Source organism: Capra hircus, chromosome 6, assembly GCF_001704415.2.
Source record: "Capra hircus breed San Clemente chromosome 6, ASM170441v1, whole genome shotgun sequence".
In the NCBI taxonomy this organism is placed as follows: domain Eukaryota; kingdom Metazoa; phylum Chordata; class Mammalia; order Artiodactyla; family Bovidae; genus Capra; species Capra hircus.
This window is the reverse complement of record NC_030813.1, coordinates 105,929,431-105,956,701: the sequence shown is the minus strand read 5'-3', so window position 1 is coordinate 105,956,701 and position 27,271 is coordinate 105,929,431. Positions and strand designations below refer to the sequence as shown.

General features: G+C 45.7%; 1 protein-coding gene across 1 annotated transcript in view; it reads left to right on the top strand.

The window, feature by feature from the left end:
• Positions 1-27,271, top strand: part of CLNK (cytokine dependent hematopoietic cell linker) — a 204,081-nt gene that overhangs the window by 69,842 nt on the left and 106,968 nt on the right. Inside the window, exon 3 of the mRNA XM_018049927.1 lies at positions 21,074-21,145. Coding sequence (XP_017905416.1) covers positions 21,074-21,145 — 72 coding nt within the window. The remainder of the gene's footprint in view (positions 1-21,073; positions 21,146-27,271) is intronic.

Here is a 27,271-nt window from a genome sequence, read left to right as displayed (position 1 = left end):
GCATTCTTATTGTTCCCATGTCGACGTGAGAAGCGTGTGACTCAGAACAGTAAAATCAATGCCTCAGGCTGAAACCCAGGGTCTAATCACAGACGTAAACGTGCCAGCTATTTCTGGCACCTAAACAGAACTCATTCTGCCTTTAGGAAACTGTAAATGTTCAGGGTGGGTTAGCCAGTGGTGTTCCAGTAAATTTTAATAAATGTTTGTCAAACAACTCCTTGAGTAGGGGGAAATGTATGCTTATATAAGTACACAAGTTTGATACAAATTTTAGTGATATAAACATCTATCACATACCATTTACAAAGAATAATGAAATATACAGTGTTCTTTATCATCCATCCCACATAGCCAGTTGATTCTCACAGAATTATTTTATTGATTTTTGCTAAACTCATAGCCTTAGCCAACCTCTGGTTGCAATTGACAAGGGATGACAGTTCTGACATCAATTTTGATTAATATTTTCCTTTACACGAATGAGTAAAACAGAAATGAAACCACAGAGAAGAATGCCAGAACTTCACTGGTTTGTCAGCAACGTGAACAACCTCTTTGCTGAATCTGAAAATACCTTCTGGAAAATACCTTCTCGGTTTTTGTGCTATTCACAGTGGCTCAACTCGAGACATGACTCACGTTTAAATTAAACCTGCTTTACTAACATTTCTTCCATCATTAAATCAAACTCTGATCTGTAGCATGTGCTGATGCCTGCGGGTAAGTGCTCCTAGTGTGGAAAAAGTCAGTGCCAATGTGAAGTCATGACATGCACTGCGGTACGTTTCCATCATACATCAGCATATGTACACTCATACATCACACAGGTATGACAGACAGAAACAGCACCAAGACCACAGGTAACAGTAAACTATGGTAAAATAAGTAGGAAGTAATGCATGGCAGAGTGGTAAAGAACCTGCCTGCCAGTGTAGGACATGCAGGTTTGATCCCTGGGTCAGGAAGATCCCCTGGAAGAGAGCATGGCAACCCACTCCAGTATTTACCCAGGGAAGACGCCCCCCCACCCCCCGCTCCCATGCAAGTCCAGTGTTGCAGTCCTCAGTCATTACTGATCTTTTGTTTAAAGACTCAGGGCTTTCTCTGAACACTGACAGTTATTAGTTGACCTTGGGAAAGTTGTTTGACCTTGAGACTCATTCCTTTCATTGTAAAGTGGGGAAGTTCATACTTTCATCACGGTATCACTGTGAGGACTGATAAGGCAACCAGCACAGAGACAAGACCGCACACCTGCTCAGTAACTAAGAGTTTGCACCCCAGTCTGCCCCTCCCTATGTCCTGGGGCTCCATACCTAAGTAGGTGCACAGAGAGCTACACTGACCTCCATTCACTCTTCTCGTCTCTGTCATTATCATTTCCGATTTCTGTGCCCAGAGATAACTGACCACGTGACCTCTCTGACTAGGAGAATGCATACACATAAAAAGCAGTAGTAACAAGGCTTTTCATGTATTAACTCAATTGATTCTCTTGACAGTTCTATGAAGGAAGTGTTTTTCTTCGCTCTGTTTTGCAGATGGGGAAAATGAAGTCCAGAGGGAACAGGTCACTTACCCAAAGTCACATTACACCTTTCCTACTTGATCGCATGGCCTCTAGTTACAAGGCAGATTCTGGTTCTGTAGGGCCGGGGTGGTACCTGGGATTCTGCATTTCTGGCCAGCTCTTGGGAGTAGATGCTGGTCCGGGCACCACTCTCTGACTGGGGAAGAACTGGATTGGCAGGCTAAAGAGCAGACCACGCCTCCTGCGTGCATGCATGCTCAGTCGCTCAGGGCTGTCCAACTCTTTGCAGCTCCATGGACTGTAGCCTGCCAGGCTTCTCTGCCCATGAAATTGTCCAGGCAAGAATACTCGAGTGAGTCGCCATTTCCTACTCCAGGGGATCTTCCTTACCGAGGGACTGAACCTGAGTCTCTTGCATCTCCTGCTTTGGCAGGCAGATTCTTTACCACTGAGCCACCAGGGGAGCCCCAGACAATGCCCCTTAGCTGATTCCAAAGTTCATGTTCTCTTCTGGGAAGTAAGAACTCTGTACCAAGCAGGAGTCTTCTGATGGGGACACCTGGAGACACCACAGTATCAGAAATGTCTGCAGAACAAGAAAGACAACACAGATCCAGGACCCTATGTGAATAAGCTTCACATACCCAGGGAGCCTGGCTTCTCCATAAGGATCGTGTTTACCATTATTCAAGTCACTCAACAATGTGCTACACACCATACACCCAGGATGACTCAGTTCAGTTCACTCAGTCGTGTCCGACTCTTAGGGACCCCAGGGACAGCAGCAGCCTCCCTGTCCATCACCAACTCCCGGAGTTCACTCAGACTCATGTCCATTGAGTCAGTGATGCCATCCAGCCATCCCATCCTCTGTCATCCGCTTCTCCTCCTGCCCCCAATCCCTCCCAGCATCAGGGTCTTTTCCAGTGAGTCAACTCTTTGCATGAGGTGGCCAAAGTACTGGAGTTTCAGCTTCAGCATCAGTCCTTCCAATGAACACCCAGGACTGATCTCCTTTAGGATGGGCTGGTTGGATGTCCATGCAGTCCAAGGGACTCTCGAGAGTCTTCTCCAACACCAGCGTTCAAAAGCATCAATTCTTTGGAGCTCAGCTTTCTTCACAGTCCAACTCTCACAGATCAGTTCTACTAATGCCCCACAAAAATTCCCTAAAAAATTCCCTACCACTAAGCCCCTGCCAACATCCCACCAAGGCATGTATTGCAGAGAAAATTTAATCACTGAACCCACTGACGTTTGAGCCGAAAGAACCTCACTGCTCAAATAATCTGAGTTCTTACTCTATAGCTGGAGAAATTAAGGTCCAGAAATGGCAAACACTCCATGAGGTACAGGCTAGGTGATCACCCTAGTCTCGCCCCATCATTCTCCAGCCAGAGTGGCAGTCTCTAGCCAGGGAGGGTGGCCTGGGCGTTCAGGGCACGTGGTCAGCCCCCTGGTCTCTGCTTCCTCTGGAGTCCTACATGCAGCTTGGTCTGTGCTCCAGGTGGAACAGAATATCTCCAGGAGGCTGTCATAGACAACGTCAAATAAATGAACAATGTGAGACAGAACAGAGGAAATTATGCTGCTCCTGCTGCTGCTAAGTCGCTTCAATCGTGTCCGACGCTGTGCGACCCCATAGCCAGCAGCCCACCAGGCTCCCCCATCCCTGGGATTCTCCAGGCAAGAACACTGGAGTGGGTTGCCATTTCCTCCTCCAATGCATGAAAGTGAAAAGTGAAGTCGCTCAGTCATGTCCGACTCTTTGCGACCCCATGGACTGCAGCCCACCAGGCTCCTCCATCCATGGGATTTTCAAGACAAGAGTACTGGAGTGGGGTGTCATTGCCTTCTCCACAGGAAATTATGAAATGCATGAAAACTTGCTTTTTAAAATGGTTTTTGGAGGAACCATCATTGAAGAAAGATTAATCCTATGGGCAGAGTTGGGAGAGGTGATGCAGAATGTTACGGAGTTTTAAGCTTTGTTATTCAAGTAATAACACTCCCTTGATCCCTGACTCCCACTATTCCTGGGACCCTGGGGTATCAATTTCTGCCCATGTTACCATAGTAACTTCCCCAAAGTTCTCCCAGTTTCTACCTTATTCACCAAGGATAAGGATAACTCCACACAGCAGTCAGGGAGATCCTACAGGAACATGACTGATATCACTGTGTTCCTCTGTCAGAGACCCTACCGTGGCTTCATGTTTACTCGAAGCCTCGGTCTCACCCTCTCAATTCCATCATGTCTCACCCCGTATGCTGTCATGCCCCCAAAAGCACTTGGATGGTCTTCCCAACCCATCCCCACACTCGGTCCAATTCAACCATGCTGACCCCCTCACCTTGACCCCACCACCCAGCCAGGATTCTGCCTTCAGGCTCTCCCCCCAGCCATCCCTGGGGCTGGATGCTCTTCCTGCAGACTCCCCACAACTGACACCTGCAGCGCCTTGTCCGTGCTCACTCCTCCTCAAGGAGGCCCACCTTGACCACCTCATGGGAAGTCGCACCTGTCTGCACATCATTCTGTGTGTGGTGATTGTTGGCCTTCTCTCCCTAAGGGCAGAGCTCCTTTTCTGTGTTGCTCCATGGGGGTGAGGTATCTTTACTCTGTTCACTGATTTCTCCCAACCCCAAGGACAAGCCTAGCCTGGATACTTGGTGCTGTGTGGCCATGAGCAATGTGTTTGGCCTCTCTGGGCTTCTTTTGTCCCATTTGCAAAGTATAATAATGGAGAAGGAAATGGCCACCCACTCTAGTATTCTTGCCTGGAGAACTCCAGGGACAGAGGAGCCTGGTGGGCTACAGTCCATGGAGTCACAAGGAATCGGACACGACTGAGCAATTTTCACACTTCAAAGTATAATAAGGCAACAGAAATAATTGAGAAGAGTGGTTGACACTTTAAGTAGTATTTTGGGTCAGTTTATCCATTATCCCTGACTTCTAGCTCATGCTTCTTCATTGCGACCATATCAGACAGATCTGGCATTAAAGCTGTTTCGTCACGTCCCCCCAAGCTGTGTTGAACCCTTCCTCTGGGTGGGGCTCTGTACTAAGAGCTAAAAAAGACAGGAATGCCGTCTCTTCTCTGAGGGATGTGGGCATGTTCCTTGAGTTGTATCAAGAATCAGTTGCTGAGAGGATAAAACAAGACGGGTCTGAAACAAGAGAACTTGCCTTAATTGTTTATCTGTGGACCTCTTGTAGGAAGTTGGGCGTGTTATTTATGCTGTTTCTCTACGTACTGACAGAGATTTCAGGGGTCGGGCCCATTCAGGGACAGGCCAGTGGCTCATGATGGCCGCCTTAGGGTCAAGTGGGTGCTGTGGAGAAAGAATTGTGGAGAGATGTCAGGGACCAGATGGGGCGGCTGTGTCATGCTCAGAACACGGACCTTAACAGAACATGGACCATCACCACAGGCAGTGGAAATGACAGATTTTAGAATGAAGACCCCAGCCGCAACATGGCAGATGGATTGAAGAAAATGAGATGTTAAGTAGAGGGATTACTGAGAAGGGCTGCAGATTCCAAGGCAGAGAGGGGGCACCAAGCCCAGGAGCTGGCATGATATAGAACTTTCTCCTTTCTCATCCCATTTTCCCTCGCCCACCTGGATTTCTCTTCCTTTTTTTCTTATACTTTATTATTTTTTTGTTTGTTTTATTTTTGGTTGCACTGGGTCTTCCCTGTTGTACATAGCCTTTCTCTAGTTGCGATGCTTGAGCTTCTCGTGGAGGTGGCTCCTCTTGTTGTGAAGCACAGGCTCTAGGCACGTGGCTCAATAACTGCATGTGGCTGCAGGCTTAGCTGCTCCATGGCCTGCGGAATCTTCCTGGACCAGGGATCAAACTTGTGTCCCCTGCATTGGCAGGCGGATTCCTATCCACTGCACCACCAAGGAAGTCCCTCCCATTCCTTTCTTTTGGGCCTTCTGGAGTCAGGAAGTGTTGGCCCAGGAGATGGAGGAAAGGATATTGTCTTAGGGAGCTTCATTCTCTACATTCTAAGCATGAGGTCCCTCCTGGCACTCCTGCAGACCACCAAAGAAGGTCCTTTATGACCCTTTACTCTTGGGCTTTAATGGATTGTGTATAACCAGGCACAAATCAAGTTTTTGTTTTGAGGGTTTTTAAAAGATAAACATATTTCTTTTCTCTTGTTGTTTTCTATCATGCATGCAGAATCTTTCAGGCATGACCATCTATAAATTAAATTCCACTCTGAATACATCTATGGACCTATAAAAAGGGTAATTCAGTGTTGTTTTTGTATTTGCTTATTACATACATTGATGGCCTATTAGAAGTTACATCCCTGACAATCAAGATGAGATGGGGGTTGCGGGGGGGGCGGGGAGGGGGGGTTGTTGGAGAAAGCATTTGAAAATAGGTAAGACTTCTATTCTTTAGCTCATTTGTTTCCTCTCCCTAAATCAAAATTTAAACAACTAAAAAAAAGGCAGGAGAAAAGGTTTTATAGGATTTCTTGAAACCTGGACATAAAAGGATTCAGAATTACTTTCTTGTTTTCTAAATTAGGTTATCTTTCTTTTGTCTTTCCGTCCTCAAGGAGATTAAAAAGAAAAAAGAGAATTTATTTAGAAGGCATGCAAAGAGGCTTAATTGGAAGACAAGCACTGGGGAAATGAAAGGGACCTCAGGCACCACACGGGAGCCAGGAGCTGATCCAGAACTTTCTGTATTAGCATCTGGTTAGTGTGGGCAAGTCATTCCACTTGTCTGGACCCAAGTTGTCTCATTTGTACAATTAACAGGTTCAACATATGGTTGCTGGGCGGGGAGGGGCAGTTAGGGAGTTTGGGGTAGACTTGTACACACTGCTATATTTAACATGGATAACCAACCCACCGCATGGCACATGGAACTCTGCTCAATGTTATGTGGCAGCCTAAGTGGGAGGCGAGCCTGGGGGAGAGTGGATATATGTGTGTGCATAGCTTAGTCCCTTCGCTGTCCACCTGAAACTATCACAGCACTGTTAATCGGCTATGTGCCCGCTAAGTCACTTCAGTCGTGTCTGACTCTTCATAACCCTATGGAGCCCGCCAGGCTCCTCTGTCCATGGGATTCTCCAGGCAAGAATACTGGAGTGGATTGACGTTTTGTTTGCCAGGGGACCTTCCCGACCCAAGGATCAAAGTTGCATCTCTTATTTCTCCTGAATTTGGCAGGTGGTTTCTTTACCACTGGTGCCACCTGGGAGGCCCTAATTGGCTATTCCCCAATACAAAATCAAGGTTTTTTAATTAAAAATTAACAGGTTCAAGCAGCTTCAAGATGATACGCATTTATCTTTCCATGGAGACCCACACTCTGGGACCCTCTGAAGCTGTAACTCGGGGAAAGCAAACAGCAGCATTCAGACACCACCCTCTACTCTGCACCTGCAACCCACAGGCAGAGCTGGTCTGTTCTAGAATATTCCAACTCCATTTCTTCCCTTAGTAGGAGTAGTGTTAGTCACTCAGTCATGTCCAGCTCTTTGCGACCCCATGGACTATAGCCCGCCAGGCTCCTCTGTCCTTGGGATTCTCCAGGCAAGAATACTAGAGTAGATTGCCATTCCTTTCTCCAGAGGATCATCCCAACTCAGGGACTGAACCCATGTCTCCTACGCCGCAGGCAGATTCTTTACCATTTGAGCTACAGGGAAGACTTGTCCTGCCTTAATGAACAAAAATTAGTAATTCCTTCCAGAGATTCTATGGATCTTCTCAAGAGCAAATGTTTTTTCTGCTGCTGGTCTGCAAGAGGGAGTGACAGGAGTTCAGAGCTTTGATGAGAGGTGCACACACCAATCATGACCACATGGGTGGCCACCTCTGAAAACTGAGGTCTGATCCATTTCATCAGAGAATCCAAAGCCTCTCCCTGAGTCTGGAGAATTGAGAGGAGGAAGGGCAGCCCACGTGGCCTGAAGGAGGACCAAGGCTACCTCCTGGCCAGGTGTGAATCCACAGGCAGCTGTCAGAGCTGCGTACCAAGGGAAACTCCGGTCAGAGCCAGGTGGACTGTCCTGAAACCAGGTAGCCATTCAAATCAGGAGTAAATGAAACAGGAAGCCATGGGGGGAAAGAAGAACAGAGGAGGTAAGCTTCTTGTTCACTAGGTTGGTTCCCACTCATGGGCTGCCAGCTTCATGAGCGTAGGACCTTTTGTGTCTTGTCTATATTCCCAGGCATAAGACAATAACCAGCACATAGTAGCTACTCAATAAATATATGACTGGAGGATGGTACCAGGGTCCACTGCTCAATTTCAATTCAGTTTCAGTAAAGGACTTGAGTCTGAGAGGATTTAGTTTCCAAGACGGTGAACTATCAAAGAGGATACAGGAGGAGAGGGACCAGGTTCAGGATAGAGTGAGGGCTTAGGGAACATGGCTGCCATAGGCCAAGATGGAAAGCGAGCTCCATTCTAGCTCATGAAGCACATAGCACATCTGTCCAGATCCTTTGGGGAAAGATGAGCAGAAAAGATGGCATCTGTGCTGGACCCAGCAGATCAAGAATTTGAGGTTGTGGAGATGTTAGAAAGAGAAGAGAAAGAGGGAGAAATGAATCACAGGCAGGGGAGACCACATGAATGGAGGAAATTTCAATGTGCTGTCTTTCAGCCTAGCCAGAGGTTTGGTTTGCCTGGAATGTTGGTTTGTAAAACAAAACAGAGAGTTGAAATGATAGCTGAGACAAAATTGACAGAGGTTCTTCGAGTAGAAAGGGACAGATATCCAGGAGAACAGTTAAGAAGCTCTCAGGTCCAGATGAAAGATCAAGGGAGATTCCATGAGCACAGGACCCTTAAGTTAATTCACTCTGCCACCAAGTTCTCAAGTTCTGTTAGGTATGCTCATGGTTTTTAGGACTTTTCCATAGACTTTCAGCTGCAAGACTCTTATCCCCTTCAGTTTAATGTAAGAACAGCAAAGTGTGCAGAATATATCCAGTAATGATGCTTCAGGAAACATACCAACCCATCTACTCTGATTGTACACATGGCACAACCATAACCGGGCTATGGTTAAGTAACATGGCTGAGATAACTCAATGAAGCAGTAAAAATAGTTAGGGCCTGAACCCTAACCCTAAAGTCACAGGACCAAACTCTCTTTCCACTCCAGCTGTCTGTCCCCAGAATTATCATCCAAAATTGCAGCTAAAACTTCATAAATGGAAGACACTGGATAGGACAGACAGAAGGCAATGCCCTCAGTGCTGAAGCTGCTTTGAAATATAAGTCTGTCTTGTATCTGGGCTCTTCCCTCACTTTCTGCTACACACGTACTGTCAGGCAGGGCAGAGATACCTCCAAATTGTGTACTGTGATCTCCTGGTGTGCACAGACAGAAGGAGATACGGGACCTTACTGCATCCCTGTCTCTGAGCAGTGTTTGAAACAGTGCCTTATCATTAGTACCTGCTTCCCAGCAACTGTAGCCTCCTGCGAGAAGCTAGTGTGTGTATGTGATCTTCTTCTCCAAGATCTTTTGCCGGTTTTGAATGGGGAGGCTGCGTGAGCTTGAGAAAATCGGCCCTAGGTAAATAGATTCAAATTCAAACTTTAATGTAGAACAGTGTGGAGATTCCTTAAAAAACTGGAAATAGGACTGCCTTATGACCCAGCAATCCCACTGCTGGGCATACACACCGAGGAAACCAGAATTGAAAGAGACACATGCACCCCAATGCTTATCACAGCACTGTTTATAATAGCCAGAACATGGAAGCAACCTAGATGTCCATCAGCAGATGAATGGATAAGAAAGCTGTGGTACATATATACAATGGAATATTACTCAGCCATTAAAAAGAATACATTTGAATCAGTTCTAATGAAGTGGATGAAACTGAAGCCTATTATACAGAGTGAAGTAAGCCAGAAAGAAAAACACCAATACAGTATACTAACACATATATATGGAATTTAGAAGAATGGTAATGATAACCCTGTATGCGAGACAGCAAAAGAGACACAGATGTATAAAACAGTCTTTTGGACTCTGTGGGGGAGGGAGAAGGTAGGATGATATGGGAGAATGGCATTGAAACATGTATAATATCATATATGAAACAAATCGCCAGTCCAGGTTTGGTGCAGGATACAGGATGCTTTGGGCTGGTGCACTGGGATGACCCAGAGGGATGGTATGGGGAAGGAGGAGGGAGGGGGTTCAGGATGGGGAACACGTGTATAACTATGGCAGATTCATGTTGATGTATGGCAAAATCAATACAATATTGTAAAGTAATTAACCTCCAATTAAAATAAATGAATTTATATTTTTTAAAAATAAATAAATAAAAGAAAAAAAGTCTGTATGTCCTTCAGCTTTTCTGGGTTCAGCAGTGCAAGCGCATAAAAGGTATCCATCATCCCAGCTATGACATATCAAATTTGTAAGAGCCTGGGCTTTGCTCAGATGCTTGGGACTGGTGGGGGGTGGGGCAAGGCAGTGTTGAACATTTCCTAGGTTTAGAAGAAGCTATGCACAGGAATATACAACTCAACGGAAGTTTGTGCATATCACCCATGTGGCCTGAAGACCAAATCGAATGAACAAAATAGGAAACTCTAGTTCAGAAAAGTTGTTTGTGATGACTCACGCAGTGACTATTTTAAGAAAATTAGAAGTATAGCATTCTGCTGCAAAAAAATAATTACAATGGCCCCTCACATGCAAGAGCAAAGATTCAGAGAACCAGTCTGTTCTGACTTGCTGGCGTCTTCTGGAATTAGCTGAAGAACTTTTGAGAACAGGCCTGACATTTTCAGGAGTCACAGAAGGTTATAAAACAGGCAGCAGGAAGAGTCTAGTTGACTTAGCTTGTAGGTTTGTCAAATACCTTCTGGATGCTAGAAACTAGTGTCACGTCTACTCACACTTGCACACTCAGTTCAGTTCACTTCAGTTGCTCAGTCGTGTCCGACTCTTTGTGACCCCATGAATCGCAGCACGCCAGGCCTCCCTGTCCAACACCAACTCCCGGAGTTCACCCAGACTCATGTCCATCGAGTCAGTGATGCCATCCAGCCATCTCATCCTCTGTCGTCCCCTTCTCCTCCTGCCCCCAATCCCTCCGAGCATCAGAGTCTTTTCCAATGAGTCAACTAGTATATGGGGCAGACAGACACTAAAGTGGCCCCCAGTTACCTCTTCACCTGGTACTTGCATCCCTCCCTGTGTAATCCACTCCCTCTTAATTGTGAGCAAGGCCTGTGATCGCCTGTAAACAAAAGGAGATGGCAAAATTGACAAGGTGTCATTTCTGTGATGACATTACGTGTGATCTCAACTTCCCTCTTGTCAGCTTGATTTACACATTTTGATAAAGCACGTGGCTATATGAGGGAGGCCCAGGTGGCAAGAACTGGAGGCATCTTCTTACCCACATACACCGAAGAAGCAGGGCTCTCAGTCCAACAGGCCATTAAGAAACTGTTGAACCTGCCAACAATCCCATGTGCTTAGAACCACGTAGAGCCTTTCCCAGTTGAGCTTTCAGAGGAGACCCCATTTCTGGCTGATACTTTGACTGCAGCCTCAGCAGAGAGCATGAAACAGAGGACCCAACAAAGTCACGCCTGGATTCCTGACCCACAGAAGTTCTGAGATAATAGCATTTGGGCCTGGATGAAAATGTTCATTATCAACTGCCCTTCTGGGGCCTCCTGGTTGTCCACCTCTGCTATTCCTTGCTTATTGGAGTAAGAATTGAACCCTAGATAATAAAGTGATCACCAACATGCAATCAATATGTGAGGGAGTTATTATAACTCCCCCTTCCTTGAGTGTAAAATGGGGATGATGAGATAAACTGGTGACCTATTCTGTTGGCAGAACCAGATTCAAATTCTGATGGAGTACAAATGAGTGCTCTTAACTTCTGTTTCCACACCACACCACATCCTGTGGAGACCAGTATCTCTCTGACTCGCTGCCCCACTCCTTCCTAGGGGATGCCCTACCCTCAGGATCATCCTGCCCTGGGCCCCATCCTTCCTTCCCCGCTCCTTCCATTCTCTCATTCTAATGAAAGCTACAGTAAGACCTATGTTGAGCTTGAGATCTCACACTCTCTAGAGTCTGAATCCAATGTGACACTGTACTAGCCTTTTGGAGTCTCTCCCGCTCAACTTCCTTTGGGAATTGTCTCAGTTGAATAGAGTTGCCTCACCTGGGGCAGCCTGCATCCACTATCTGGTTCATCCAGGAGCACAAAGGCACGGCCCTGCCGCCGCAACTCAGGGTAGTTCTGAAGGACCCTGGTGCCAATCTCAGAGCACAGCCCAACTCTTCCCCCTTCCAAATTCTGCTTCCTTCCCTGCCCTCCACAGTGACTGATGCCAAGATCTCACCCTAATGGACTTCCTACATCATCCTCTCCATCTCAGTGTTTCCTCAGGAGCCTGTGCATGCATGTATGCGTACTAAGTCACTTCAGTCGTGTCTGACTCTGTGCAACCCCATGGATTATAGCCACTAGGCTCTTCTGTCCATGGGATTCTCCAGGCTAGAATACTGGAGTGGGTTGCCATGCCCTCCTCCAGGGGATCTTCCCAACCTCAGGATCAAACCTGCATCTCTTGTGTCTCCTGCATTGGCAGGCAGGTTATTTACCACTAGTATTCTCCAAGCCAGGCTTTAGCAATACGTGAACCATGAACTTCCAGATGCTCAAGCTGGTTTTAGAAAAGGCAGAGGAACCAGAGATCAAGTTGTCAACATCCGTTGGACCATCAAAAAAGGAAGATGTTCCATAAAAACATCTATTTCTGCTTTATTGACTATGCCAAAGCCTTTGACTGTGTGGATCAAAATAAACTGGAAAATTCTGAAAGATATGGGAATACCAGACCACCTGACCTGCCTCTTGAGGAACCTGTATGCAGGTCAGGAAGCAACAGTTAGAACTGGACATGGAACAACAGACTGGTTCCCAATAGGAAAAGGAGTACGTCAAGGCTGTATATTGTCACCCTACTTATTTAACTTTTATGCAGAGTACATCATGAGAAACACTGGACTGGAAGAAACACAAGCTGGAATCAAGATTGCCAGGAAAAATATCAATAACCTCAGATATGCAGATGACACCACCCTTATAGCAGAAAGTGAAAAGGAACTAAAAGCCTCTTGATGAAAGTGAAAGAGGAGAGCAAAAAAGTTGGTTTAAAGCTCAACATTCAGAAAACTAAGATCATGGCATCTGGTCCCATCAGTTCATGGGAAATAGATGGGGAAACAGTGGAAACGGTGTTAGACTTTATTTTGGGGGGCTCCCAAATCACTGCAGATGGTGACTGCAGCCAAGAAATTAAAAGATGCTTACTCCTTGGAAGAAAAGTTATGACCAACCTAGATAGCATATTCAAAAGCAGAGACATTACTTTGCCAACAAAGGTCCGTCTAGTCAAGGCTATGGTTTTTCCAGTGATCATGTATGGATGTGAGAGTTGGACTGTGAAGAAAGATGAGCGCCAAAGAATTGATGCTTTTGAACTGTGGTGTTGGAGAAGACTCTTGAGAGTTCCTTGGACTGCAAGGAGATCCAACCAGTCCATCCTAAAGGACATCAGTCCTGGGTGTTTTTTGGAGGGAATGATGCTAAAGCTGAAACTCCAATATTTTGGCCACCACATGAGAGGAGTTGACTCATTGGAAAAGACCCTGATGCTTGGAGGGATTGGGGGCAGGAGGAGAAGGGGATGACAGAGGATGAGATGGCTGGATGGCATCACCGACTCGATGGACATGAGTTTGAGTAAACTCCAGGAGTTGGTGATGGACAGGGAGGCCTGGCGTGCTGCGATTCATGGGGTCAAAAAAAGTCGGACACAACGGAGTGACTGAACTGACTGAACTGACCACTTGGGAAGCCCCCTCAGAAGCCTAATATGTGGCAGTTCCTGAGGAGAAGGAACATGAGCTGAACACAAGATGAAGAAATTTAACAGAGTTGGGGATAGGCTTGGACTCGACTCTTAGGGTTGTGGTGAGCATTTGCTGGACTAATTTGTATGAACTGGCAAACAATGACCAGTAAGTTGTAGTTATAGCATTACACATTATTATTATTCATGATCTTGGAGTCAGCAATCCAGCTGCATTGCCCTTGAAAGAGAATTAAGGCATAGGGAAAATTGTGTGATTTCTCAGGGATCTGCACGCTCATTGGGAGTGTAATGAGAAGCTTCTGGAAGAAGCTGAACTTGTTCTCAGTGCTTATTAAGAGAAGTGTCATTTCACAGCAGAAGAAATGGTAGCTTTTCATCTGTGCTGGTCAGACTGTACCTGACATCTTGGGTGTACCTGGGAATACTGGTAAAGGTGAAAAATTAGAGGAAAATGGCCAGGAAAGCTTGGGGCAGGCATCTGCCCCAAAATAGGTTGCCCCACCTCACTGTCCACCTTCCAGCTCACCTTGTCATCAGTCTGGAAAATGCTGCACATCCTCATTCATTGGGCTTACCAGGTGGTACTAGTGGTAAAGAACCTACCTACCAATGCAGGAGATGTAAGAGATCCGGGTTCTATCTGTAGATCAGGAAGATCCCCTGGAAATGGAAATGGCAACCCACTCCAGTATTCTTGCCTGGAGAATCCCATGGACAGAGGAGCCTGGCAGGCTACAGTTTACGGGGTCACAAGGAGGTGGACACAACTGAAGCGACTTTGCATGCACCTCATCCATCAGTCTGTGGAAGCCTTCCTTGACTACCCCCTCACTTAAAGATGTTCCCATTTATTTCTTTTTCCTTCTAGACTATATGCATTTTTGTCTTTATACTTCTGGTTTTGTCCTGCTGGAGATTTGGGTCTTATTTATTTTCTGTACTTTAGGATGGGTTGGGTTAGATGTTCTGTGTATTGGGTCCTCTAAAAGGCAATGGCACCCCACTCCAGTACTCTTACCTGGAAAATGCCATGGATGGAGGAGCCTGGTAGGCTGCAGTCCATGGAGCTGTGAAGAGTCGGACACAACTGAGTGACTTCACTTTCACTTTTCACTTTCATGCATTGGAGAAGGAAATGGCAACCCACTCCAGTGTTATTGCCTGGAGAATCCCAGGGAAGGCAGAGCCGGTGGGCTGCCATCTATGGGGTCGCACAGAGTCGGACATGACTGAAGCGACTTAGCAGCAACAGCAGCAGGGCTATAGTGGCTTAAACCAACCATGGGGTTTAAAACAACGGAAAGGTATTCTCTCACTGTTCTGGAGCCCAGAAGACTGAAATCAATCCCGAGGGCTGTGTCTCCTCTGAAGCCTCTAGCGTAGGATCCTTCCTTTCTTCCTCCAGCTTCAGGTGCTCCAGAAGCTCCTTGGCTTGTGGCACCATCACCCCAAACTCTGTCTCCATCTTCCCGTGGGATGGCACATGCCCTTCTCTGTGTGTCTTCTCCTATGGTCTTCTTTTCTTAGAAAACCTGTCCTTAGATATGGTATGTGTGTGCATGCTTAGTAGCTTCACTCGTGTCCAACTCTTTGTGACCCCATGCACTGTAGCCCGCCAGGCTCCTCTGTCCATGGGATTCTCCAGGCAAGAATACTGGAGTGGGCTGCCATGCACTCCTCCAGGGGATCCTCATGACCCAGGGATCAAACCGAAGTCTCCTGCAGCTCTTGCATTGCAGGCAGATTCTTTACCCACTGAGCCAGCTGGGAAGCCCAACTTTGAATACAAGGCAACCCTAATCCAGAACAATTTCATCTCAAGATCTCACCTTAATTACATTTTCAAAGACCCTCTTCTCAAATAATTCAGTTTTGATAGATACATCTTTCTGTAGTCACCCTTCAACATACTACAGCCAGTATATACTGATTCAGCTATGCAGAACTGACTTCTGTTAGAGCTACCTGAAAAGTCCTTGGTCCTGAGAAGAGAGAGTGTAAGAAAGGGATGGAACAAGAAGACATGTGAAGGAGGACTGAACGAGTTTTGTCAGCTGACCACTCAGGAGGGAGGTGCTAAGGAGGAAAAGGAAAGCAAAAATAGCCAAAAATTATAAAACCAGAAGTGATAAGTGGATAGTTAAGTAGAGAACCTGGCTCCTGCAAGGTGACATGCTCTTTCTCAGCAGAGGACAAGATGATTACAAGAACAATTAATTGGCTCCCCCACTGGCACTCTGTGCCTCAGTTTCCCCACCAGCCTATGGCACTTCCCCTTTTTTTGTTATGTGCTGAGTTCACTGTTAAGTAAACTAACCTGTGTTGCTTCCCTGGGGGCACTTGATGAGGATCAGAGATAAGCAATAGAGCAGCCGTTTAAACTTGCTCATTGGATTTCTTTTACTATGTGGATGAGGCAGGCTGAATGGCCCATAGGAAGGACAGCTGGTCTTAGATGTTTGAGGTCTTGAAAATGGTGCATAACTACCTATACTAGGGCCATATACAGAATCATCAATGCAGGCTCACAAATGCCAAGACCAGTTTGTGGAAACATTGACCATCTCCTTCCAAGGTCAGTTACCAGTTTAATGCAACGCAAACAGTTTTGACCTGGTATGATAAACATTCTTAAATAATATTTTCTGTGATATACTGAGACTTTATAACTCTTTCATCATGGTACTTTTTTTTTAATGTGTTCCTAAAACCTGGAACCCTAAGGAATGATTTGAGCCAGAACGAGCTGGTGGAGAGGAAGACTGTGGGGTGGGCAGACTGTGATGTTCCTTATGATTAGCAAGCAAAACTCCATTCCGAATAACTGGAAAGGGAGGGGGAGCAAGGGAGAGAACCTCTTCTAATGTTAAACCTTCTACTGTTCTCTGTTCTTTTCATGTGTTTTAAAAACAAATAAACTTAACTGCTCACTGTCCAGGTTCAGTTCAGCTCAGTTCAGTCGCTCAGTCGTGTCCAACTCTTTGCGTCCCCATGGACTGCGGGACACCAGGCCTCCCTGTCCTTCACCAACTCCCGGAGTTCACTCAAACTCATGTCCATTGAGTCGGTAATGCTATCAAACCACCTCATCCTCTGTCATCCCCTTCTCCTTCCACCTTCAATCTTTCCCAGCATCAGGGTCTTTTCAAATGAGTCAGTTCTTTGCATCAAGTGGCCGAAGTACTGGAGTTTCAGCTTCAACATCAGTGCTTCTGATGAATATTTAGGACTGATTTCCTTTCGGATGGATTGGTTGGATCTTCTTGCAGTCCAAAGTACTCTCGAGAGTCTTCTCCAACACTACGGTTCAAAAAACATCAATACTTCAGTGCTCAGCTTCCTTTATAGTCCAACTCTCACATCCATATATGACTACTGGAAATATAGCCTTGACTAGATGGACCTTTGATGGCTGTTAACTGGCCAGCTTTGTTCATCTGTTAAATAATCTTTTGTGGGAAGAACAGCACCACCTCCTCATTCTTTGTACCCCGCCACGCCCATTGGAGAAGGCAATGGCACCCTACTCCAGTACTCTTGCCTGGAAAATCCTATGGACAGAGGAGCCTGTCAGGCTGCAGTCCATGGGGTTGCTAAGAGTCAGACATGACTGAGCAACTTCACTTTCACTTTTCACTTTCATGTATTGGAGAAGGAAATGGCAACCCACTTCAGTGTTCTTGCCTGGAGAATCCCAGGGACGGGCGGGGGAGCCTGGTGGGTTGCTGTCTATGGGGTCGCACAGAGTCGGACACGACTGAAGCGACTTAGCAGCAGTAGCACGCCCACTCATTCTCGCTCCTGTTCCTTAGCGGGTCTCAGAGGGGCCTGACCCTGAGTATCAGCCAGCCTCACACCCTGGCTCCCCCAGGGGGAGCGTGCATGTAGCACATACCTGGCAGATTAGAGACCTGGTGTGGAGCACTGGCTGGGCCATCAACCAGCTTGGTGACCTTGAATCAGATCCCCTCCACTCTCAAGGTCCCTGTTCCCTCATCTGTAGCAAAAAGCTGAGAAGGATGCCCGCCCAACTTAGGTTAGTTAAGTTAACTACCCTGCTGAGGGTTACTGTAAATATAAAATAGAAAAGGAGCTTGAGTTAAACTCTCTTCCTAAAGATAAAGAAGCAAAAGTCGATTCTCTGGAAAGGTCAGAGGAAGCTCCCAGGCTGTTGGGTTCTTGGGGATCCCAGGAAGAGGTTGAGAAAGTTCCCAGAACCCCCCCATATTCTCCTAAAATTGAACTGGTTAAAGCCTTTTCAGCAAATGTTACCCTGGCTGTCAGAGCACAGAAATGTTGCCATACCTTAGAGATGTAATGAAACCAAGGGTCTCCTTCTCAGTGCAGGGACACATCAGAAGTTGCCTGGTATCAGAGAGACCTAAAGGACCCTACGCAATAGAGTGAGTGGTTCACTATTGTGTAAGAGCCCAGGTGGACAGGGCATTCATTTATCTATTTATCATTAATGCATCATTTCATACCTTAAAAATATTCCGGAGGTCACACCTGAGGTCACCTAGTCCTTGTGCTGGGAGAGAAAATATTCCCACGATATGTGTCTTCTCACAAAAATCCTCTACTCTAGGGGAACAAGAACACCTGAACAGGCACACATACACAGCAATATGATAAAAATATGATTGTTTATCTGCTTGTCCATGGCCTGTCTCCCGACAACCATAAAAGATTCACCAGGAAGGCTTCATGTGTCTTCTTTACAACTTCATCCCATTGCCGGGCACAAAATAGATCTGATATCTATAATATCTCTAAGATTGTGTTGAGTTAATGAATAAATGGATTCATGAGCAAATGAATGAATGGTAGAACAGAGACATACCAAAAATACTAAAATGTCCTAAGAGGAAGCAGCACAGAAGACCTCACAAGGAACTAATGTTTGAACTAAGCCTTGAAGAATGGAAACTATTATTGCAGGAAAGAGCCAGTTCTGACTCCATACAGGAACTGTTTCTTGCTATTGGAACTGTTCGACTTGCTTTTCATTGCTTTTGTTATTGTCATCATCCATGGTATCCTGCCTCAGAAAATCCTGCCCCTCCGCCTGATTGTTAACTAAAGTGTCTTTGTTCAGGACCCTGTCCACCTGTGGATGTCAGGAAGGAAGAATTATCACACCCCCTGTCCTAGGGTTGCCTTTCTAAGAGATATTTGCAAGATTAATGGCCTTTTAACTTCGTTTCCTCACTGCCCCCCATCTCTGTTCTATAAAAGAAACTGGCATCCAGACTGCAATAAGATGGTTATTTTGAGACACTAGTCTGCCATCTTCTCGGCAGTAAGCTCTCCAGATGAAGCATTCCTTGCCTCAACACCTAGTCTCTGATCCACTGGCCTGTCATGTGGCAAGCAGGGACAATGTGAAGGGCCTGGTCAGAGAGCAGGGCTAGCAGGAAATAAGAATACAAATAATACAAATTGTATCCAAGGCCCCTGGAGCAGGGATCCTGGTAAAGACTGTGGACTCTGTCCTGTGGAAATGGAGGAGGGGTGGGGATTTCAAGTAGAGGTGACTTGGTTATATTCTGCCAGCTAAAAAGATGGTTGTTCTCATTGTAGTTTGGTGGGTGGATTGGAGCCCAGGAAGCTAGGGGGCTGACACCGGAGTCCAGGCTGGAGAGAATGAAGGCAGAGCTAAGACTAGGTATCATTTAAAGGATTGAAGAGAGATATCTGGGACTCAGTTTCTAGGATCTGGTAACAAAATGTGAGGATGGAGAGGACAAGGGAGGGAAGACTCAAGGTGAGTGCACAAATAATTGTTTGGAAGTTGTGTGAACAATGGGGCCTTTCACTAGGAAAGGGCCTGAGTCAGCTGGGGGTGACCAGTTAAAAAATTCCAGAAGGTAGATGTTTGTGTCCAGAGGTTAGAAATGAAGTCGGAATGCAGATAAAGATTTATGAATCGAGCTTTCACCTAGATAAATTTTAAAAAATGAAATAATAAAATGTATCAAATATAAGATAATACAGTAATGAAACAACTGTGTAACTGTGGAATAACAAAAACTGAAAAATAATGGAATCATGCATCATCTTTCTAGATGATCAATTTACACGGTGACAAAATATATCCAAACAACTCACTACGTTTTAAATTTATTGTGTTGCAGTTAATAGGCTATACAAAAAATCCTAGATGGATATTTCTCTCTGTCTGACTTTACTCAGTATAACAATCTCTAGTTCCATCCATAGTACAGGGAACTCTGCTTAATGTTATGTGACAGCCTGGATGGGAGGGGAGTCTTGGGGAGAATGGATACATACACATGTATGGCTGAGTCACTCTGCTGTGCGCCTAAAATTATTACAACACTGTTAATCGACCATACTCCAATATAGAAATAAAGTTCTAAAAACTCCTGGCTGGAGAGAGAGCTTCAGGTCATCTTTCAGCATGTCCTGCACCATCAGGCACCGTCCCAAGCCCTGGACATGCAGTCTCCTGCAGTCTCTGCCCTCATGGAGATGGCGGTTCCTCAGCATCGCAGTTATGAATACAACCTACACGTTAAGTCGAAGGACAACTAAAACTCAGACAAGTGCTAGAAGGGGTCTGTCTCAGAGGAGAAAGGAGGTTTCTCTGATGAAATGACAGGTGAACTGAACTCAGAAGCTTGAGTTTGATGCAGGGGAAGAAGAAAGACAAGCAAGCATTTAAGAAAGAGGGACCAGTCCCTGGAAGAGCCCCAGGGGGAGGGAGGAGAGGAAAATCTAAGGTCCTAGAAGAAGCAGGTATGGCCCAAGTAGAGAGAACCAGGAGGGCAAGCAGGTCAGAGGAGCTACCCTGGTAGCTGCCAAGGAGCATTCATGGAGGAAGGGATCATCCGTTAACGTCTAATAGAGCTCACAAAATGCCTGCAAGAAAAATGAAAGTATATTAAACTTGGCTAATGAAATGAACTAGAGATTCTTTATGATAGAGAATGCCTTACTGAATTTGAACAAATTAACTCAATTTAAAATTAGTTAATCTCTTCATAGAAAATAGCATCGCAAAGTCCCTAAATTATACAGGAGTTCAATACATATTATTTGGATCTGAGTTGCTATTCCTAAGTCATCTTCCTCCCTACCCCGGATGATGTTTGCTAGTTTTGGCTGGATTCAGCCAACAGAGGAAAGCATGTAGGACATTTCCTGGCCTGCAGGCACTGTCCTTGTTTGACAGCCTCCCCTTAACCGGGTGGCACGTGTGTGATTCTTTTTGCTGTACAGAGCAATGTCATGGAAATTCAGGGACCTTAGGGAGGACACCACTTGACCACGCTGATGTGAGAAAGCCCATGTCTTCAACCAGTTAGGGGCACTTATTCTACCCCAGGCTATTGCTCCTTGTAAAATAAAGCTCTTACATTAAAAAAAAAAAAAAAGGTACATTTTCAAGTAATTGGATTATCTTAAGTCCAGATTTTGTTTAACTCCACTGAAAATGCAAAGACAGATTTGAAATTACATGTGAGACGTTAATTACTTACGTCTCACTGAGTGGTTATTTCTATGAATGAATGCACTTAATTAATTTTTCCCCTCACTTCTTGCTATTTCCTGACGATAATCTATTTTCTTTCATCACAGGGGCAATAGAAAAATAGCCAAAGAAGGATCCAGTGATTTGAAATTCCAGAACTTCGCTCTGCCGAAAAATAGGTCAGAATATTTCTTTGTTCATGAATAAAGGAGTGAAACTTTTGATGCTGTGGCAAGTGAGCTGACCAGCACACACACACACACACACACACACACACACACACACACACACTCACATATCGTTAATGGGATAGACACATATTGCTCTCAGTGATCTTAGACGTCACAGGGAGACCGAGATCTAGAACAAGAAGGGACTTGACGTAGGTTGAACTTCCAGACTGCCAGTACGTGCGTGATGCAAGTGTTGGTTATGGGAGAGGTATGCAGTGGGTGCTGGGGTTAGCAGAGGTAAGCTATTATATATAGGATGGATAGACAAGGTCCCACTGTACAGCACAAGGAAGTAGAGTCACTATCCTGTGATAAACCATAATGGAAAGGAATATAAAAAAGAATTATATATATATATATATATATATATATGCATGAGTATGTGATAAGTCACTTCAGTCATGTCTGACTCTTTGTGGCCCCATAGACTGTAGCCCACCAGACTTCTCTGTCCATATGGATTCTCCTGGCAAGAATACTGGAGTGGGTTGCTGTTTCCTACTCCAGGGGATCTTCCCAACCCAGGGATCAAACCCACATGTCTTACACCTTCATTGGCAGGCGAGTTCTTTACCACTAGAGCTACGTGGGAACCCCCCTATACACACACACACACACACACACACACACACACACACATACACACACACACATATATAACTGACTCACTTTGTTGTACAGCAGTAATTTACAAACATTGTAATTCAACTATACTTCCATTAAAAAAAAATTCACAGATTATGTGTAAGGTAAAACAGACAATAAAAAAATTAAAAATTTTTAAAAAGCACCACCCAGTCATCCATAGCATTTCAGACCAGGGCTATTTCCACCACCCACCCGGGTCTCTAAACAGCCCAGGAGACACCCTTTGAGGGGAAAGCTTGCATCCTTCAGCTGCTGAATGATTTAAGTGATGAATCATGGGAGGATCTGGCCATGAGTTCACAGCCAGGTCTCAGAAGTGAGGAGACTAGAGGGAGCCATGTGCCCACTTAGTTTCTTTCCTTTTTCTTTCAGTTGAGCGAAACATTTACGAGCAATTATGGCATTAGGACAGGCTCTTGAAAATGCTGAAATGAGAGGCAGAGTCCTGTCTCCAAGGGGCTCACAGCCAAATCTGAGAGCTCAGAAGGAGGGCCACTCGATGAAATGAGTGACAAGGGACCAATTGTGAAGCCAGCTCTAGCTCTGCGTTGAGCCAGGTCTGGTTCTGAGCAATGCCCCGTTGCCCAGAAGGGTTGTAGGCCTGCCTGCCCCTAGCCAGAGCCCCTCACCAAGTCCTGCCAGAGCTGTCTGTATACCTAAAGGAACCCAAGAGTTTCCAGGTGTCATAGCAAGACTTGCATCCCAGCGAACTTCAACTCAAGTCAACCTTCAACCATCCGTTCAGTTCCTACTAAGTGCCAGGCACCAGAAGCGTTCTTGGCATGCTAAGATGTGCTTGAAGTAATATTTTCCCTAAGCAGAGTGAATGCATGCCTGTAAAACAGAATACTTGAAATATTTTCAAGGCTGCATTAAGCAAAGGAAAATTTGTGGCTGTTCTCAGACTTCTTCAGTGTTTACATTCAACACATTTGAATAATGCCTTTTAAGTCAATATTTCTTATTTCTTGATAATAGCAAGAGATGGGAGATGGACGGGTTAGAAGTCTTCCTTCAAATGGAGACGGTTGCAGCAATTACATACCTCAAAGTAATACTTACAGTTACATCTGCAAAAGAGAGAGAGCAGTGCTTTTTTCCAAAGCAAATTATTTCAGGATGTGTCATAGCATGCTTGAGATATATTAAAAAGAGCAACAGACGATGTTTCTGCAACCTCTTCCAAACCATTTATAAACCCAAATTAAAAAGAAAAAAAAAACTCCTATATACATACAAATCTTTGTACCACTACATATTTTATAATGAAAGTATTATATGAATATAAATTAGTATCTGAGATCTACAAATCAAATCAAAATGTCTAAAAACTACAGATTTGGATCTACCACCATACTTTCAGAACTAGTAAATGGATGCTTTCATTCTCCTCTCAAGTGATAATTATCAGCGTCTGGTGATGAAGCAGTAAGGGCAGCGCCCCACATGGGCAGGACCAAAGGCCAGAATAGGCTCTGCTCCCCCGCTGAGTGGCCTCGCTCGGACAAGCCCCATTCCAATGCCTTGCTTCTCTTACAAATGGTTCTTGGAAACAAGAGCAGACTGAATTAACTGGCAGTCAGGTGCTTAGAACTCCCACACTGTCACTGCTGAGGGCCCAGTTCAGTCCATGGCTGGGGAAATAAGATCCCACAAGCAACATGAAAAAACAGAAAAGAAAAGCAAGAGTACACTGTCTTACCCACCATCAATCCCCCGGATGTAAAGTAGTGCTTGTGTTTGGGGAATAAATGCCTGACCTCTGCAGCATGCCTGGAACACAGTAGGTTCTCAATAAATAACAAAGGCCAACAGGTGCTGAGTGCTTGCCACGGGCTAGGTGCTATTTTAAGAGCTTATATGCCGAGAAAGGTAAATATCATATGAAATCGCTTGTAAGTGGAATCTAAAAAAGTGGTACAACTGAACCTATTTGTAAAACAGAAATCGAGGCACAGATGTAGAAAACACGCTAATGGTTACCAAGGGGGAAAGAGGGGGAGATAAGCTGGGAGATTGGGATCGACATATACACACTATTATACATAAAGAGGGGCTTTCTAGGCGGCGCTGGTGGTAAAGAACCTGCCTGCCAATGCAGGAGACCTAAGAGACCTGGGTTTGATCCCTGGATTGGGAAGAGCCCCTGAAGGAGGGCATGGCAACCCACTCCAGGATTCTTGCCTGGAGAATCCCATGGACAGAGGAGCCTGGGGGACTACAGTCCATAGGGTCTCAAAGAGTCGGACACAACTGAAACAACTTAGCATGGCACTCACAGCACATATATAAATAGATAGCTAATAGTTCAGTTCAGCTCAGTCGCTCAGTCATGTCCGACTCTTTGCAACCCCATGAATCGCAGCACACCAGGCCTCCCTGTCCATCACCAACTCCTGGAGTTTACTCAGATTCACGTCCATCCAGTCAGTGATGCCATCCAGCCATCTCATCCTCAGTCGTCCCCTTCTCCTCCTGCCCCCAATCCCTCCCAGCATCAGAGTCTTTTCCAATGAGTCAACTCTTCACATGAGGTGGCCATAGTACTGGAGTTTCAGCTTTAGCATCATTCCTTCCAAAGAAATCCCAGGGCTGATCTCCTTCAAAATGGACTGGTTGGATCTCCTTGCAGTCCAAGGGACTCTCAAGAGTCTTCTCCAACACCACAGTTCAAAAGCATCAATTCTTTGGCGCTCAGCCTTCTTCACAGTCCAACTCTCACATCCATACATGACCACAGGAAAAACCATAGCCTTGACTAGACGGACCTTTGTTGGCAAAGTAATGTCTCTGCTTTTGAATATGCTATCTAGGTTGGTCATAACTTTTCTTCCAAGGAGTAAGCATCTTTTAATTTCTTGGCTGCAATCACCATCTGCAGTGATTTTGGAGCCCAAAAAAATAAAGTCTAACACCGTTCCCACTGTTTCCCCATCTATTTCCCATGAACTGATGGGACCAGATGCCATGATCTTAGTTTTCTGAATGTTGAGCTTTAAGCCAACTTTTTCACTCTCCTCTTTCACTTTCATCAAGAGGCTTTTTAGTTCCTCTTCACTTTCTGCCGTAAGGGTGGTGTCAGCTGCATATCTGAGGTGATTGATATTTCTCCCGGCAATCTTGATTCCAGCTTGTGTTTCTTCCAGTCCAGTGTTTCTCATGATGTACTCTGCATAGAAGTTAAATAAGCAGGGTGACAATATACAGCCTTGACGTACTCCTTTTCCTATTTGGAACCAGTCTGTTGTTCCATGTCCAGTTCTAACTGTTACTCCTGACCTGCATACAGATTTCTCAAGAGGCAAGTCAGGAAGGCAATGCCAAAGAATGCTCAAACTACTGCACAATTGCACTCATCTCACATGCTAGTAAAGTAATGCTCAAAATTCTCCAAGCCAGGCTTCAGCAATACGTGAACCATGAACTTCCTGATGTTCAAGCTGGTTTTAGAAAAGGCAGAGGAACCAGAGATAGCTAATAAGGACCTACTGTTTAGCACAGGGAACTCTACTCAGTGCTCTGTAATGGTCTGTACAGGAGCAGAATCTTAAAAAGAGATTGGATGTATATATGTGTATAACTGACTCAGTGGTGGTGGTTGGTGCTTTAGTCGCTAAGTCGTGTCCAACTCTGCAATCCCATAAACTATAGCCTGCCAGGCCACTCTGTCCATGGGGTTCTCCAGGCAAGAATACTGGAGTGGGTTGCCATTTCCTTCTCCAGAGGATCTTCCAGGCCCAGGGATCAAACCCAGGTCTCCTGCAATGCAGGGAGACTCTTCACTGACTAAGCAATGAGTCCTTGCCAGTAACATTGTAAAACAATTATACTCCAGTTTTTTAAAATGAGAATAAAAAATCTCAATAGGTAGTGTCTCACTGCAGCCTAGCAGTCACATTCTCACTAAGAGAAGAACACAGGCTGGAGATGGCGAATAACTTCCCTGAGGCTGAGGTGTATAGCAAACAATAGGCCTGAGGAGGATAAATATTATCAATCTCTGAAGCAACCCTGGCTCTGCGTCACTGACCTCATGACTGCCATCCCTCAGTTAGGTGTAGGGGTCAACTCCAGCGACAGGTACAGAAGGGCTGTCCTCCCCCACCCACCCCAAACTCAAACATGCACGGACCTCCTGGTAACATGCAAGGTAAAATGCAAAGCTCAGTGCTGGGGTTTCACAAAGGTGATACCGCCCAGGAGACTATCCAAGAAAAACCCCAGATCACATACCTGTCCATTACCCATGACCCGTCCACAAGACAGACAAATGTTTTTTAGAACAGCCCATGGAATCTACCTGGCGGAGTCCTCAACACCCACCACACCCCCATGTGGGCAGAAACAGAAGCACCATCACTAATGTTTTCCAATGGAGTCCAAACTTGAATCAATAGCTGAATGCCTAACAAGTGCCAGACTCTCCATAAAAGAAACTTCGGCATTTAATCCTCTGAAACAGGTATTGAGTTGGCCAGAAAGTTTGGGAAGATGTCACAGAAAAACCCCAATGAACTTTTTTGCCAACCCATTGTGATCACTCCCATTTAACAGATGAGGAAAGAAAGCCCGAGAGAGGCGCCGCGTCTTGGTCACAGCCACAGAGCCGGTAACTAGTAAGAGCTGGATCTGGATTCAGAGTCTGACTTCAAATCCAGGGCCTGTTCTGGGTTCTAAGTCTTCTGTTCCTGTGGTCTCAAACCCACCCTTGTCAAGACTCCACTATGAAGAAGGAGTACATGTCCTGGGAAAGGACATCCATACCCACAATCACGAAGCCTCCAGTGGCAATTCTTCGAGCTGACATGTCCTGAGAAGGACATCCCCAATCACGAAGATTCCTAGCGGCGATTCTTAGAGCTGGTCCCTGGACCAGCAGTATCAGCATATCTGGGAACTGCTTGGAAGTGTAGGTCCTCAGCCCCACCGCTGAATCAGACACTTGGGTTTTAGAGTCTGAGCACCTGGATTAAACAAGGCCTCCCAGTGATGATGATTGCTGGGCACATTTGAGAACCTTGGCATCAAACATTGTTACCAAGAGTGCAAGCTTTGGAGCTGGAGTAAGAGGCCTCTGGGCTCAGCGCTCTCAACTAGGTAAATGAGATGGAAAGAAGAAGATGTAAGACGGGTGCAGGAGGGTGGGGTGGAAATGGGAGAGAACGCTGTCCTCACCTGTGAGAGATCACTTGTAACAGAACATGGGCCACTGTGCCACATGCGGGGACTGAAGCAGACTCGGGCCCCGTGAGCTCGGGAGGTGGTCAGGCTCGGGAGCCAGAGGGCTTTCTCAAGCCCACTTTCTAGGGAGAAGCGAAGCCAAGGTTCACACTCCAAGTGCAGGGCTCTGTTTCCGTCCCCATTCCTGACGAGGCCATTCCTAACAGCATCGCTCACGTTTCCCACATTCATACTCTGCCCAAC